This window comes from Dreissena polymorpha, chromosome 11 (genome assembly GCF_020536995.1).
Source record: "Dreissena polymorpha isolate Duluth1 chromosome 11, UMN_Dpol_1.0, whole genome shotgun sequence".
Classification (NCBI taxonomy): Eukaryota; Metazoa; Mollusca; class Bivalvia; order Myida; family Dreissenidae; genus Dreissena; species Dreissena polymorpha.
The window spans coordinates 56,890,953-56,903,788 of record NC_068365.1 but is presented as its reverse complement, the minus strand read 5'-3'; the positions used below and the strand labels follow the sequence as shown (position 1 = coordinate 56,903,788).

At 36.4% G+C, this 12,836-nt stretch overlaps 1 protein-coding gene across 3 annotated transcripts; it reads right to left on the bottom strand.

The window, feature by feature from the left end:
* Positions 1-3,141: 3,141 nt before the first annotated feature.
* LOC127850165 (sulfotransferase 1B1-like) lies at positions 3,142-10,313 on the bottom strand. 3 transcript variants are annotated; one of them, XM_052382988.1, is made up of 6 exons: positions 9,999-10,313; positions 9,205-9,415; positions 8,604-8,921; positions 8,247-8,347; positions 6,259-6,430; positions 3,142-3,488 (listed from the first exon to the last, which is right to left on the bottom strand). In XM_052382988.1, exons 2-6 carry the CDS (start codon positions 9,389-9,391, stop codon positions 3,370-3,372), a joined length of 897 nt encoding a protein of 298 aa, XP_052238948.1. In that variant the 5' UTR covers positions 9,392-9,415; positions 9,999-10,313; the 3' UTR covers positions 3,142-3,369. The 3 variants fall into 3 exon arrangements, with proteins under 3 accessions (XP_052238948.1, XP_052238946.1, XP_052238947.1); XM_052382986.1 differs by having other exon boundaries at positions 9,205-9,521; positions 9,999-10,312; XM_052382987.1 differs by having other exon boundaries at positions 9,205-9,451; positions 9,999-10,312.
* Positions 10,314-12,836: the final 2,523 nt, after the last annotated feature.

The window sequence follows — 12,836 nt, the reverse complement described above, 5'->3', positions numbered from 1 at the left end:
TGCTTTGAACCTGTACAAGTAAATGAGTGCACAAAAACATCGGCTTCTAGCCGATCTAATACATACATGTGCATTTTTCAAAAAGAGATGGAGCCAATGCCAAGAAGGTGGCGCTCAGATCAGGAGGTGGCGCCAATGCACATTTATAACTATTTTAAAGTGAAATATTTATTTTATGATTTCTATTATGTTTACAGGACTTACATTATTTTTTATAAGTTGACTACTTCAGAACATTTGAGTCGCGCGCGTTTTTAATTAGAAAAAGTAGTTTTCTAATAATGTATTGATGGGTTTAAGCGTACGTCTTTGTAAGATAACAACATTTAACATGTATTAAACAAAAATGTTTACGGAGAAAGACCGAGCTATCTTCATTTTTTGGAGTTGATAGTGGGGAAAAACAACATGAATGAGCCAAATTAAGATTCGTTGACCTTGGCCTTATAGTAAATTAAGCATTTGGATTAATGACCACAAATCATCGTTTGAAGAAGAAGTGTCATCTTATCCTTATTACGTGAATAATCATACTGTATACAACTATTGATGTCGATGAAGTATTTTGATAATGTTGAACATTAAGTTATTGGTTTGATTGAGTATTACAAATTTTTGGTATACATCGTACACAGGGGCGTAGCTGGGCATACGCAAATACGCACGTGCGTACGCTGTTTGGAAAAAATACAAAATTAAAGTTATAAAAAATGCAACAAAATATGATGCCTAATGCGGGTGAGGCATATTTTCAATGCAAGAGATGTGTTTTCATATCGAAAACATTAAACTGTCTTAAATTTTGTTGTTTTTTTCGACTTCATAGAATACGCATGATTTACCATGTGCGAGGTTACGTTTGTTTTGGTGGTGTCTATACATTACATTATTATCGACTGCGCTTTATCTTTGTTTTCTACATATGTATCCGAATGGATTGTTTGCGAAGCGGGTGATTTTAAGAATGACTGCTAATTTGATGTTGCCCCCGTACAGAGACGTCTTCGACGGAAAATCAGACCAGTCAACACCCAGTACAGATAAAAAAAACTGTTGACTGCTGACTGGAGCAATGTTCATTTGTATAAGTTCCCTGTTAGGTAGGTTAAACCTTAGTGTCACCTGTGCATGCAAATTCATAAAATTTAAAATCTTTTCCAAACCTCTCTAGAATGCACGTACGGCTTCGTACAGATAAAACAAATCAGGGAGAGCATGCTCCCGGACCCCCCCCCCCCCCCCCCCCTCTAGAACCCCGTTTTCGTACACTGAAAATCAGCGCAGCTACGCCGCTGGTACAATATGTTTTATTCGTGTTGGTGACTACTTAATTGAGTTGATCACGTGTATAAATTTAAAGACTTCCTCCTATTTATTAAAGTTTGTGTTTATGTTCTGTAAAGATTTGGGCCTTCGTATGTACGTTGAAAAATAAATTTAATATAACACATAAGATTATCTATCAAATCTACGTCATGTGGTAATGTCATTGCGATACGACTGTTAATTGATACATCCTGCATTGGCTCAAACTCCTATCATGAGCGCTGCGCTACCTCCTAAGCATTGGCCCCATCTCTTTTAGAAAAATGCAAATTTATCGCCTACGTCGACAAGAAGCCAATATTTGTGTGCATGCAGCATCTAATGTGTGTTGTACGCAATCGTTTGTTGCCATTAGCGATTAAATTGGGTAGACATTTTCTCGTAACACAGGGAAAACTCAGACGAAATGCTTTTTAGAACTCTTACCACGCGACAACTAATAAAGGTTCTCGCGTTTTTAAATGGGTTGAGAATGTACGTTTCTGTACATTTTTGGACGAATCAATCTTCGCTGAATCGCACTACATTGCCCGATTTTAAAAATAATGCGAATTATGTTGATTTTTTTTTTATAAAACCTAATCACCCTGTACAATTGTCCATGAAATTTCAAAACATCCGGGACTGAGCGCCACCTCGGAAGTTGCATTTGCTCATTTATTAATGCATCGCAAAAAAGAGGTGGCGCGCGTGATTAACGGCGGTGAATGTGCTTAACATGTGATTGATACATATGTGATAGAAATTGAACTTTTAAAGACAGTGCAATCTATTATGTGGTTTATGTGATTAATTGATACTTTGAGAGTAACTGAGATAATTATTTTGACTTATAATTTGTACTTAAAGTATTTGTGTTAGATTAACATTTTGATCATACTCATTGATAAATGTTGCTTAATCATTTTGAGGCCCCCAGAATGTCGCGGTTTTGGCGCGTTAAAGTTACGTCGCGCCAATTTATGTAACGTTGTTTTTTAAGTAACGTCATATCCTATTATGATGTTATTGTTAGTTGAATTAAAGGAACGAACCTGAACACAACGTCTCATTATTATCATCGTCTTTATACTTAACGCACATGCCTTTAACCCCATTTTCACAGAGCGCTCATATGTATTACATTTTTGAGATGACATGCTGAGAAAGTTAAATTATACATTGTCGTTTTCAAATCGCAGCTGGTCAATGCGAGCATGAATAAGGTGTCATATTGAAACGTACTGTCCAAATCAGGCCTTCGTAAGGCCCAGCAAACACACGAAATCTCCGCCGCTAGCGTCACTTTCTGTGCGTACTGTGTTGTGGTGGTACAAACACTAATGGAGAAGAAAGGAGCTATAAAGCAGTTAGATTCATGATATAAATAATTTCATATATATTATATTTTTATGTCCGACAAGACTCCTTATATTGTCATCGGTGTTGCATCTATCAAGATAAATGCAAGCCAAATTGATGTAGATTACTAATGTGATTAAAAACAATCTACCGATAACATTCACCCTCCAGCCGAAAATCCCGCATCCGAACCTGCTGTGGTGTTTATTTGGCTGGAAACCTTTACACCATAAAACGCTGTTTACCCGACTTCACGTTCAACCACTTGTTTTCACGTTTCCACACATTTTCAATACAAGGAAAATAATAGTTTTAGACCAAATATGTGCTTCAGCCTTTCTTTCGAGTATCGTGCAGAATTTAGTTTAACTAGAGTTCGACTTAATTATTACAAAAGGTCTTTACGCTTTAAATTTAATCGAACATTGTTTTGTTAGTTTTTAAGGGTGTTGATCAAGAAAAACAAACGCCAACTCTTTGAAAAATCATTATATACATCCTGCATGTCTGAATACACACTAAATGTAGCAATAAATTGAATAAAGCGAAAAAGATCTATAGTCAATACATATTATGAATTGCGTACAATTATGTTGCAAAACAACATACAGTCTCGCCAATAATTTCACCAAATATGACTTCGTTGCAATTACTCAAGAACTTTAGTTCCAACTGGAAAGCATGTTCATTCTAGCTCTCAAGTTACTCGGGTGCAGAGTACGTGAACTTCAGTTTACTTCCGGCCATCCGCTGTGCGAAAATCTCGTCGAACATCTCGCTTTCAGCGACCGTAAAGTGAGTCTTCCAGTCTCCGATAATTCCTGGATAAAATAGATATTATGTCTGAGAGTAACCAGGACCCCCGTATATTGCTCGATTTCACTGTTCAAAATAGCAATTTCATTGTACGCAGCAGTTAGGGAATTCATTTAACGAGATCACATAAAACAGAATTTTAATACGTCATAATATGCGTAATCTTTGTTTTCAATGCCTTTTCGCAAGATAACGAGATATGCACCATCTTTGTCGTAACCGTGTCAAATACTTGTTAAACAAGCACATTCGTTGAATTGATATCCCCCGCCATTATACTTCTGGACACAAAAGTATTCTGGACGGATAAACAAGGCCAATGTGCATCACCCTCTTATCCATATGTATACTCATACCAAGTTTCAATGAAATCCGTAAAAGGCACTTCCAATATATGGCTTCGGACACACAAAAAAGCATGTTTTCAAGATACAAAGGGCCATAACTCCGTTATTATCCGATGGTGCACAATGCCATTTGGCGTGCATCATTCTCTTATCCATATATATACTCATACCAAGTTTCAATGAAATCCGGCAAAGCGCTTGCAAGATATGGCTCCGGACACACAAAAGTGCCGGACGGACGGACCGAAGGACGGAAAGACGGACGGACGGACGGACAACGCCAAAACAATATCCTTCCGCCTATGGCGAGGAATAACAAGCAAATTCGTTGGATTGATATCCCCGCTATTATACTTCTGGACACAAAAGTTTTCTGGACGGAATGGACAACGCCAACGTGCATAATCCTCTTATCAATATATATATACTCGATATACTCGTACCAAGTTTCAATGAAATCCGTCAAACACTTCCAAGATATGGCACCGGACACACACAAAAATCATTTTTTCAAGATACAAAGGGCCATAACTCCATTATTATCCGATGGTGTACAATGCCGTTTGGCATGCATCGTTCTCTTATCCATATATATACTCATACCAAGTTTCCAGGAAATCCCCCAAAACACTTCCAAGATATGACTCCGGACACACAAGTGCCGGACGGACGGAAAGACGGACGGACGGATGGACGTACAACGCCAAAATAATATCCCTTCGCCTTTGGCGAGGGATAATAACTGGGTACAATTGTCATCAACCCGCATATTTCTTTTCGATATCGTTTGTAATAATACATAATCATTCTAAAGAGGCTTAATCTGCTCAATTACTTTAAGCTTTAAACTTGTAGTGAGTATTGATGTGTCAGGTATTTTGGTATACTGTGTATTGCAGTTTATTCCCCTGAGTATTGCAATGCAAGTAAGTAGGTACTGTATGTTAGTTGACCCAATGAGACGTCGTATACATTTGAAATCACTGAATATACATTAATAGCATTTAAATAGGAATGTTTTCTCGAATAAATGCATGGCAATTCAAATACATTTATATTATTATGGACGAACATGTCAGTCCAAATTTCTGTTGATTTAAGACTTATTATTTAAGCGGCAACATAGTTTGTACATGATACTTAAAGTCATAGTTTTATGCACAAAATGAAATATAATCAAAATTTTAATTAATTATAACGCAATATCAAATTCTCTGAAAAAATATTTCACTATCATATATTTGTACAACAAGGTATTCAACTCAAAATGACCCGAAAACAGGGTGGATCGCTTTGAACAGCCATTACTTACTTAATAATTAATTGTGCAGCGGTTTCCACGAATTCGGTCTAATTAAAAGCAGAAATAAATTTCCTTTCATGGAAATGTACATATCTTGCAATATGTTTACAAATGCTGGGTCAAATTTTAAGAACAAAACACGATAGACAACTCGCGTGACCTCGTCGACGATCAGACCCGATTCAAGTATGAAATCTTCAGGGAGTAAAGACAAACCTTCGCGTTGGACCAATGAAATCGCTCGTCTGTTTAAAATGTCGGCCAGTTGAAATATATGTAAACACAGGTTTCAAAAGGCGCTGGACAGTTATTTTTTATGCATAATGTAACGGCAAGAACGGTAAGATTTTTTTCATACGTTTTATTGAATTGTGGTACCGAGGTCCGTGAACTTTGCAGGGAAAATGCCATTGACTCCGTGAAGATTTCAGTCTTGGATCGGGTCAGATCGATGACAAGTAATCTTGTTACACATATTCCTACAATGGTTCAATGCCTATTGTGCATCTTGGCAATACTCACCAACGTTGCTAAACAATCACCCAAAACGTGTTCATTATTGATCCAAACGGGCTAAAATGTGACGCCGTTATTTCAAAATGCGCTTGCATTTGTTCAGCAGTGTATCTACTTTATTTACATTCGTAGTTGAGTCATTTGAGCAATTTTTTTAATTTCACCCGAAAATGTGCGTTAAACATATAAAAAGTTACACTTCATGGAAATCAACCATGATTTTCTTTATAGTTTATTGTATTGCATCTATGAGAATTCATATAAAATATTACACTGATGCGAATGCACAGTCTGCTGCGTACAGTGAAATCGTTATTTCTTAACAATAAAATTGCGCAATATTCGAAGTACATTTCTCCAAAGTGAGTACGGTTTCAAAGACGTTTGAAGTTAAAGGAGGTGAAAATGTATGAGTCATTTTTCGGGTACTAACATAGTTATACCAAATGTATTTAAGTGTACAATATTTCAAATGTTTCCAGAATTTAACAACACAATTTGTAAAACCATTAATTATAATGATTTTGACACTACGGTCGTTTTTTAAGCAAACAAATAGTGCACATATATTAAGCTCCTTTAAGGCAACCGAGTTTTAAAAAGTTATACCTTTTCTATAGAATGAGCCACCAGGTTTGAAGAATCTTGCGCGTTCTTGTTCAGGCATACTTTTCTCCGCCATGTTGTGGAAAGAGCAGCTTTCGTGGACTGCCCGACAAAACTCTTCATTTGCATCCACGCCAAGAAACCTCGCGATACGCTGAATCTCTCTAACCCCGTCCTGTAAGTAAGTTAAAAGCAGAACGATGTGCACGATGTAACTAACCGTTGAGCCTCGTTCTGGGAAATCTGGGCTTAATGCATTTGCGTAAAATGTCGTCCAAGATTAGCCTGTGATGTATATGTACAGGCTAATCAGAAACGACACGTTCTGCGTTTATAGAAATGTTGTTTATAGGAATTCTCTTCTAAACGGAAATCCGGTTTAGGTGGAAAGTGTTGTCTCTGATAAGGTTATCGCTAATCTGGGATGACACTTAACGCACATGCATTATGCCCAGTTTTCCAAGAACGTGGTACCGTAAGTCTATCTTAAGTCGTCGGAGGAATAAGACACAAATAGATTTATAATGACGATCAGAGAACTATGAAAACACGGAAAAGTGCGTTGTTGATGGACGAGTTCTGTTTCGGGGCAGAACATAAACTTTGACGTATTTTCAATGGTTAATAAATCATATAAAACGTTGAAGTATTGTACTTCATGATACAAGAAATTATAGACAATTTAAGACAAGATAAAAAATTTGACCATGTATAATAACGACTGAGTCATAAGTGGTTTGACCTGATGACATATTTTTTCGAAACTTAGTTTAGCAATGGCTAAAATGAACATCCTAACAAAGTTTCATAAATGTAATTAATTTTGCACCCAGAGCGGTAACAAGGCTTTTCTAATATCTAATACCAGGTGACCTAGATCTTGGACGTATGTTACCCAGGAAATAAAGATTGAGTGTTAAATTCGGCCTTAAGAGAAGTAAATATGAAGAAAAGATTTGACCTTGTTACCTAGTTACTCGATGCTAGTTACCCTGGCTCGAACTCGGCCAAAATGATGTCGTAGTTTCATAGCGATTTAATAAGTCATGTTGACTCTGGAGTGGTAGCACAAATTTTTATAAAATTATCCGAAAGCAAATGGATAACCATGTACAAGATTAGAATTCTGAAAAAATATTCATTCTGGCAAATTGTCATCAAGAGTGAGCCATAAATACGGCTTCTACAGGGGTAACAAAGTTTTGACCTAGTGACCTGTATTTTGGAAACCCGTTACCAAAATTCTTACTCGGTCAAGATATTTCAAGATAGACATTCCGACCAAGATTCATTAAGACTTTATCATAAATGCGGCCCCTAGAGTGGTTACAATGTTGTTGTTTTTTTAAAGAAGTGGTGACTTAGTTTTAGAGGCATTTGACCAGATTCATAAGCCGTCTTTCGATGTTTATTATCAAAATACACATTTTAACCAAGTTCTGAAAGTTTAAGTCATATATATTTTCTGAAGAACGGCAACACTTTTTCTTGATTTGACCTGGTGACCTAATTTTTGTGTCGGACGAGAAACATCTTCGTACTGAGCCTAAACATTGTCTAGATAAACATTCCGACCAAGTTTCATCTATGATGAGACATTAGAAAATGTGAGATAACATTCTAAATTTTGAAGACACACAGCGCATGCCGAACGACGCCGGACATAAACTGACCACAAAAGATCACCAAAAGCACTTAGTACTCTGTGTCTTGTTCTGAGAAAATTGGGCTTAATGCATGTGCGTAAAGTGTTGTCCTAGATTAGCCTGTGCAGTCCGCACAGGCTAATCTGGGACGACACTTTCCGCCTAAACTTGATTTTCAGTTAGGAGGGACTTCCTTGAAACTAAAAATACCAAAAAAGCGGAAAGTGTCGTCCCTGATAAGCCTGTGCGGACTGCACATGCTAATCTGGGACCACACTTTACGCACATGCATTTTGCCCAGTTTTCTCAGAACGCGGCTCACTCTGGTTAGCTACACGCGCATACCATTTTTAAATCTTCGTACATAACTAAGCAAATCCTGTCCGGTTCTGAATTCATCTTTTCTTCGAATTCTCTTATATAGGAAAACACGTCACCGTATTGCTCTGAAATGTGGATGGCACACTTTTTAAGATTAGACTGCAACCAATTGTCAACAGGTTTATATACTGATTACCGCCGCAAGAAGAATGTGTAATTTAAGGTATTGAATTGGACACATTTGGTAAATTATCAATCAATTAATAGTCCTTCCATTTTCTTTACGCTTCCGATAAAATAAATAAAACAAATAGGTTTAAATATTCAACAATATGTAAGCCCAAACAAAGAACAACAATCATGAACGATATTAAAACTTACGTTTTCCTTCGATGAACAATGGAAGAAAGTTCTTAAATTTCCCTGAATAATTAAACAAGTGCATGTTCAGTGTGTGGTAGTACAAGGAAACCGCAGCGTCCTTGAGGTTACGCAACACTAACACAATCTTGGTCTTCTTTTCGTCCAGTTGTTGCGGGAGGTATTGCGGAGGTAAGTGTGTGGCCAAAATCCTAGGAGAAGGCATTTTCTCGAAGTTTTCCTCGTTTGTAGCATCGAATAACGTAAATTTTCTCTCGGCTGGCAGTTCAGTTTTTCTTGTCAGAAGCATGTACAAAATTGGGTCAACCCAATGGGTACCTGAAATTGCAGAAAAGTTAAGACAACCATTGACCGATTTGAGTGCAACGCGTGCACATTCTTGCCAAGTACTCATTTAGTACAATGTGACTTAGGGTATATGAAGACCAATTAGCCCTCCTAAACACATATCTTATCCATAAAAACTAAAACAATTAAAGCTTACGACATGCAAATTAACACACGAGTCCCTACAAATAATATACACAATTTATTTGGTAATCGCCAGAAAGATCATGGAATGAAGTATATTATGAAATAAACAACAGCATTGCGAAACTACCTGCTTTTGCTAGGGTTGCCAAGACAACATCATCATCGCGAATTTTCCAGTTCCGCATGCCGAAAAAATTCTTCCCTCGCGTGGTGCAATCTTGCATGAACGAGGGCATCGGGTAGCCGTCAAGTTTGATCATTCCTTCGCATGTGGCCCCTTCGGCGTCCGTTAACACGTACGGTTCCACGGACATCGTCCTGTTTTCTTCTTGGATTTTCTTTAATGTTCGTAATAGTTCGTTAGTCTTCGAGACCTACACGTGTAACGATACACAGAATCTCGAGTTCCCGCTAACAGTATCTTATCCGACAAAATGCTGTTTACTAAAACATTTCAAAATATAAAGACCAATAATATATATAATATAACAATATAAATATTGTGGTCATTATAACTTTTGTAAAGCAATTTCTCTTGTTTAGTATTGTAACTTACTTATTCTGCCTTGTTATCCTTTATTAATAGAAGTTTTGCTAAATTTAGTGTGGTGGGAATTTTACGCTTCCGTACATATTAAACGAATAACGAGAAATAGAATAAGTAACTAAATCAATTAATATTTGCATATCTCTGTATGAACATGTTCATTAGTCAGGTGAAATTATGATGTTAGGGCTCGTATCAGATTTCAAAAGTAATAAGGTAAATCTAGATCCAATACAAGGATGAATTACAAAGTATAAAAACATCAGACATTTGTGTATTTAAACGCAAGTCTAAACGTTTGTTATTTCACTCATAACTGAATATTGTTTAACAATCAAATGCTGTTTTGATTAAAAAAAATATCGCGTACGCACCTGTTTTCACAGATTTCTATACTTCTCACTCCGATGTCACAGTGTTGGCTGTTGAACGATTCTTACTACACTTTAGTTGTAAAACATATCCACAAGTTAAGATCTAGAACAGAGTTCTAGTTTTTAAACTCGACAGTCCTGTATAGACCGGGGGAGGGGTGTGTGGCTTAAAATGAACGCCAAATGTCTGTGTTCACGCCGGGCGAAAATCTCACATTAAAGTAATGTGATGATTATTCTTTACTGTACACTGTCTGGCTAGCGCAAGACACTAGCGACAAGACAAGAAGTGCTATATCATTTAACTTATCATATTTTTAATCTGGTACCCGATCTTTACCTTACACTGGGAGGGTCTGAGTGGAAGGGTCTGGTATCAACCAAATCTCATACGGTATCACCGGATTGACAATGTATGGAGACATTATGTTATGTTATATAGCCTTTATATGGATATTATATTAGCAAATACGCTTCTTTCTGTGACGATGAATGTTATAGACCTTCGTATATAAATAAAGCTTTATTTTAGTTTATGGATTTGATTGGCATACTCTATTTGTATAGTACGGAAAACCGTTAGTGCCATCGTGGTTACACATTAAAACCCAGAGGGCGACAAGGCGATAGTACGATTATGTCAACCAGTCAAGCATAATTTAAGCTTGTCTCATTTTGAGGAGAGAGACCAAAATAGCTTTCTCTTTAAGCTTTAAAGGGATCTGTTCACGGTTTGGTAAATTGACAAAATTGAAAAAAGTTGTACTATCCCACTATCGGATTGTCGCCCTCTTTATTTTAATGTGTAACCACGATTGCATTAACGGTATTCCGTAGTATAGTTTAAAACACGCATTTGTATGGTGACATAGAACAACCGTAAAGGTCTTGGTCAGTCCTTGGAAAAACGATCATGTTTTATGACAATTGTAGAATAAAATCAATAAGAACCCAAACAAACGAAAAAGCATTCATTACTAACTAAATGATTAAAATAAATGCTCGTTTTAAACTTATACCAAGACTTTGTTATGCACATGTTTGTTGCAATTAATGTGTAATTGAAACAAAAAATTATGCTTTTGAACGATTCATCACTCTATCACAATGACAGCATGTCATAATATGATAAATCCCATAGGCGCTCGATGGCAATGTTTGTTTTTTTTATTTATTTTTATTGTTATGATTTTTTAGTTACCCGTTGTTTCTTATAATGCATACACATACTTAATCATTAAAAATCTTCCGACAAAACGTCTTCTTAAAAAAAAGATAGTTCGACTATGTACATATATATTGACAATATCTATGTACATAGTCGAGCTATATTGGGAACCTCGCTCTTTCTCTACAACAACAGCCAATACACACTATGGGCGCCAGATTTAATTTTTGACGCGCTGTTTTTTTTTCTCTGGAAATAACCATGGCAGACGAAATCAAGTGAAACAATTGGAAAGGAATGATTCATGTGTATGCAATTTACAACAAGCGAGCGGGGTGACGGCGTTTTAATTATAGGTAATGACGCACTTCCGTTGCTTTTTACCTTGTCAATATCTATGTACAAAGTCGAACTATCTTTTTTTAAAGACGTTTTTTCGGTAGATTTTTTTATTGATTTAGTATGTGTATGCATTATAATAAACAACGGGTAACTCAAAATAAATAAATAAATAAAACATCGTCATCGAGCGCCTAAGTTTATGACGAAACTCAAGATTTATGCCTTAATGAAATAGCTTGAGGCTTACTATGATACTACTAAATTAACATCTTGTTCAGCTTAAAGATCCGTAAACACTGACCCAAACTATTCTGCTATATAAAAACTTCCAACAACAGAAAGTGACATACGAATGTTAATTAAAACTAACGTTCGTGTAAAACCGTTACAATACAAACATTCTGCAATTTTTAAGCATCAAAAATCGTTTGACGATGCCATCTTGTATCATTTTGCGGATGATCTGGAATCAGGATCGGATTCGTTCGGTTTGCGTTAATTTGCATAATTTATGCAAGCTATAACAGAAATCTGCGGCTGTCGTCATAAACAATCCCACCGAAATTAAACTGTGTTTTCGAACCGCTTGTGAACGTCCGCAATTGAGCTCCGCCATTTTGTCATTAAAACGTAATGATTATTTATGAGAACTACTTATTTCATGCTTCCGACGCTGCCCCAAAAAACACTATCGCGTTCGTTCGTAAATGTTCGGATATTGTTGAAAGTTTGGCTATTATTGATATAACGAACACTGATTGTTTACGGGTCAACTTTATTTTACGAAATGTTTATTGAGTTTGAGCAGTTATGGATCTTTGAGAAAATGTGTTCCAAAAATGGTAAACAAAATCAAGCTTCGCAAAAACGTATGAGTAATATGAATATACATACAAAATGTGCACCACATTTTTAAAGCAAATTGCTTTATCAGAAATGTTTTTCTTCATCTTTTATTAGTATATTTTATTTATAGAGGTTTAGCTATATCATATTATAAATGGTATGTATTCTACGCTTCCGTATATAACAAGAGCACCGCTTTGCGGGTGCAGACCGCTCATCTATTTTACTTTTTAAAGGTGAAGGGACTCTCAATTTCAATCACAAAGGAGGGAGGGGTGGAGTGAAGAGGGGTGTATAGTGTGGGGGTGTGGTCATTTATTATATTCTCTTTCAAAAATGCGAACAAAAATGAAAAAAAATTCGGGGTGGGGGGGGGGGGGGATTCTTGGGTGCGATGGTTGACGGTATTTCAAAAATAAAATAACAAAAATAAATATTTGTGTTTTTTAACCGTTTCAAAGAAATAAAAACATTTGTGGGGG

Coding starts and splice junctions, on each gene's coding strand:
- LOC127850165 (XM_052382988.1), bottom strand. CDS start 9,391: ATGTCCGTGGAACCGTACGTGTTAACGGACGCCGAAGGGGCCACATGC. Junction 8,922..9,204: donor GGCAACCCTAGCAAAAGCAG/GTAGTTTCGCAA, acceptor CTGCAATTTCAG/GTACCCATTGGGTTGACCCA. Junction 3,489..6,258: donor TGGCTCATTCTATAGAAAAG/GTATAACTTTTT, acceptor TATTTTATCCAG/GAATTATCGGAGACTGGAAG.